General features: G+C 44.5%; 1 protein-coding gene across 1 annotated transcript in view; it reads left to right on the top strand.

Annotated features, from left to right (window-relative positions):
• Nucleotides 1-2108, top strand: part of MBD3 (methyl-CpG binding domain protein 3) — a 6317-nt gene extending 4209 nt beyond the window's left edge. Inside the window, exons 4-5 of the mRNA XM_009873435.1 lie at nucleotides 321-498; nucleotides 1916-2108. Coding sequence (XP_009871737.1) covers nucleotides 321-498; nucleotides 1916-2108 — 371 coding nt within the window. The remainder of the gene's footprint in view (nucleotides 1-320; nucleotides 499-1915) is intronic.
• Nucleotides 2109-2352: the final 244 nt, after the last annotated feature.

The following is a 2352-nucleotide window of genomic DNA, read 5'->3' as shown; positions in this document are numbered from 1 at the left end:
TGCCCGAGTCACCAGGAACGGTTAGTGCTCCGCCTGCCCTTTGTCCCAAGGTGATACCGAAGCCAGGCTTCTTGATTCTTTTGTTAAAAACCAACTTCCAGTGGATTCCCAATTGTTTTTTTTAATTTTTATTCTGTTGTGTCTAACAGAACAAGGAGTTGAACCAGGTTTAAATAACCTCGCAGGGAGTTCTACAGATGCTGTTAGAAGTGTTCAAGGCTGAGATTTATGCTTTTTCATTAACAAATAATACCTGTTGTCCTGCTTTGATGTTCTTTGTCCTGGGCAACGCTGACGATCGCTTTTCCTCCCGGTTGCAGGGGTTGGACCGGGCTGCACTGATGAGACCCTTCTCTCGGCCATAGCCAGTGCCCTGCACACCAGCACGATGCCCATCACGGGGCAGCTGTCGGCAGCTGTCGAGAAAAATCCCGGAGTTTGGCTGAACACCTCACAGCCCCTGTGCAAAGCGTTTATGGTGACGGATGAAGATATTAGGTACAAACTATTTTGATTCTGATCAGTTGCTCTGAGGAGGCTGAGGGGAGACCTCAGCACTCTCTATGACTCCCTGACAGGACGCTGTAGAGAGATCGATGCTGGCCTGTTCTCATGAGTAATTAGCGATAGAACAAGAGGGAATGGCTTCAAACTGCACCAGAGGAGGCTCAGACTGGACATTTGGATAAAAATTTTCACAGCAAGAGTGGTCAGACACTGGCACAGGCTGCCCAGGGAGGGGGTTGAGTCCCCACCACTGGAGGGGTTTAAAGGCCGCTGAGATGTGGGATTGGGGGGGGAGAGATGGTTTAGGGATGAGCTTTGTAGAGTAGGGTCAGTGATTGGACTGGATGATCCTAAGGGGCTTTTCCAACCTGAATGATTCTGTGATTCAGGTTCTTATTTGTTTTTCATGTCAGAGTACATCTCCTTTTATTGAAAAAGGTGTCTGAATTTGCGTTAACCTTGATTAAGGCACCTCTGAGCAAAGAAGGGATTGGAGAAATCCTGAGCAGCGCGGTTCGGTTCTCTTTGCCTTCCTCTGAGTCAGCGCAGGACCAAATAAAAGCGTTAACTGCTGTGGTGGCAGTGAACAAGGTTGCAGTTTATTTAGGTGTAACTTGCTTTCACTAGTGAGTTACATTGCTAAATCAAGACTGGTAAAGTTCAGCTTTAAGCCTTTGATAGAGAACTGAATATACCGAAGACACAACCTGAAAACTTCCCATTCATTAACAGTGTTTTAAGGTAGTATTTGTTTTTGTCTGATAAATCTCTTTGAATTACAGGATGACTTTTTTTGTGTGTGCTTGATTTATACACGAATGACTAGGAAAAATGATCTGATTGTAACTTTATGATTTCCTGTGGTTGAGGTGAAATAGGAGTCCCATGAGCCACTGGTTGTTGATCACGTCTTGACTACAGCTTTGACAGAAAATGTAAGGTTATGACTCAAAAGGAGAATGAGCAGAAAGATTGAAATGGTCAGGAAGGTGATTTTCTGCAGTCTCGTTTTTGGAAATCTGAGCACGGCAGGCTGACTTTTTCTTCTTTAAATTAATATTAGTAGTAGAAATTCTTTTTTTAAAAAAAAAAAAAAAGAAATCTCGAGACAGCTGCTAGATGAGTCAGGGTTCAGCCAGAATTAAAAATGGTGCAATCAATGCTAAGGACTTGTGGTAGAAAATATCAGACAAATTTTTAAAGTGTTTCTTTTGTCTTCACTTCCAGTATTATGCCAGGCAATTCTTTTCCAATGCAGTTCTTGCAGAGGGCTCTTTCAAACCCAACCTCGTGGCGGGGGGTTAAAGCCAAGTGATCTTCAAGGTCCTTTCCAACCCAACTCGTTGTGTGGGTGAGGGATTTGAGATTCCCTTGAGGATTGATGTCAGTTTTCATTGATTTGGGGCAGGAAACAAGAGGAACTGGTGCAGCAGGTGCGAAAGAGACTGGAGGAAGCCCTGATGGCCGATATGCTCGCTCACGTAGAGGAAATAGCAAGAGATGGGGAAGCTCCTTCAGAGAAAGAAGGAGGTGAGGAAGAAGGAGAAGAGGAAGAAGAGGAGGAGGAGCAGGACCATGACCAGGAGATGGAGAATGTATAGTCCAGGTGAGGAGACTGTAGCCTTTCTCACTGTATTTTGTTGAAGCCAGAAATGTTTTCAGAAAGGAAATTGCTAAAAGTCTTGATCTGTGGTGCGAATTTAAACACTGAAAGTACCAGAAGCATGTATGAACTCAAAATCTGGAAACGTCTGAAAAGTCGAAGATGGTGTAACAGGAGTAACTCCAGGATTCGCAGCCGTGTGCCTTTACGTTGTGCGTGCCCTCAAAGTATCCCATGGGGCT

Source organism: Apaloderma vittatum, unplaced genomic scaffold (genome assembly GCF_000703405.1).
Source record: "Apaloderma vittatum isolate BGI_N311 unplaced genomic scaffold, ASM70340v1 scaffold14517, whole genome shotgun sequence".
In the NCBI taxonomy this organism is placed as follows: Eukaryota; Metazoa; Chordata; class Aves; order Trogoniformes; family Trogonidae; genus Apaloderma; species Apaloderma vittatum.
The sequence above is the reverse complement of the archived record's forward strand: the minus strand, read 5'-3'. Positions and strand labels throughout refer to the sequence as shown.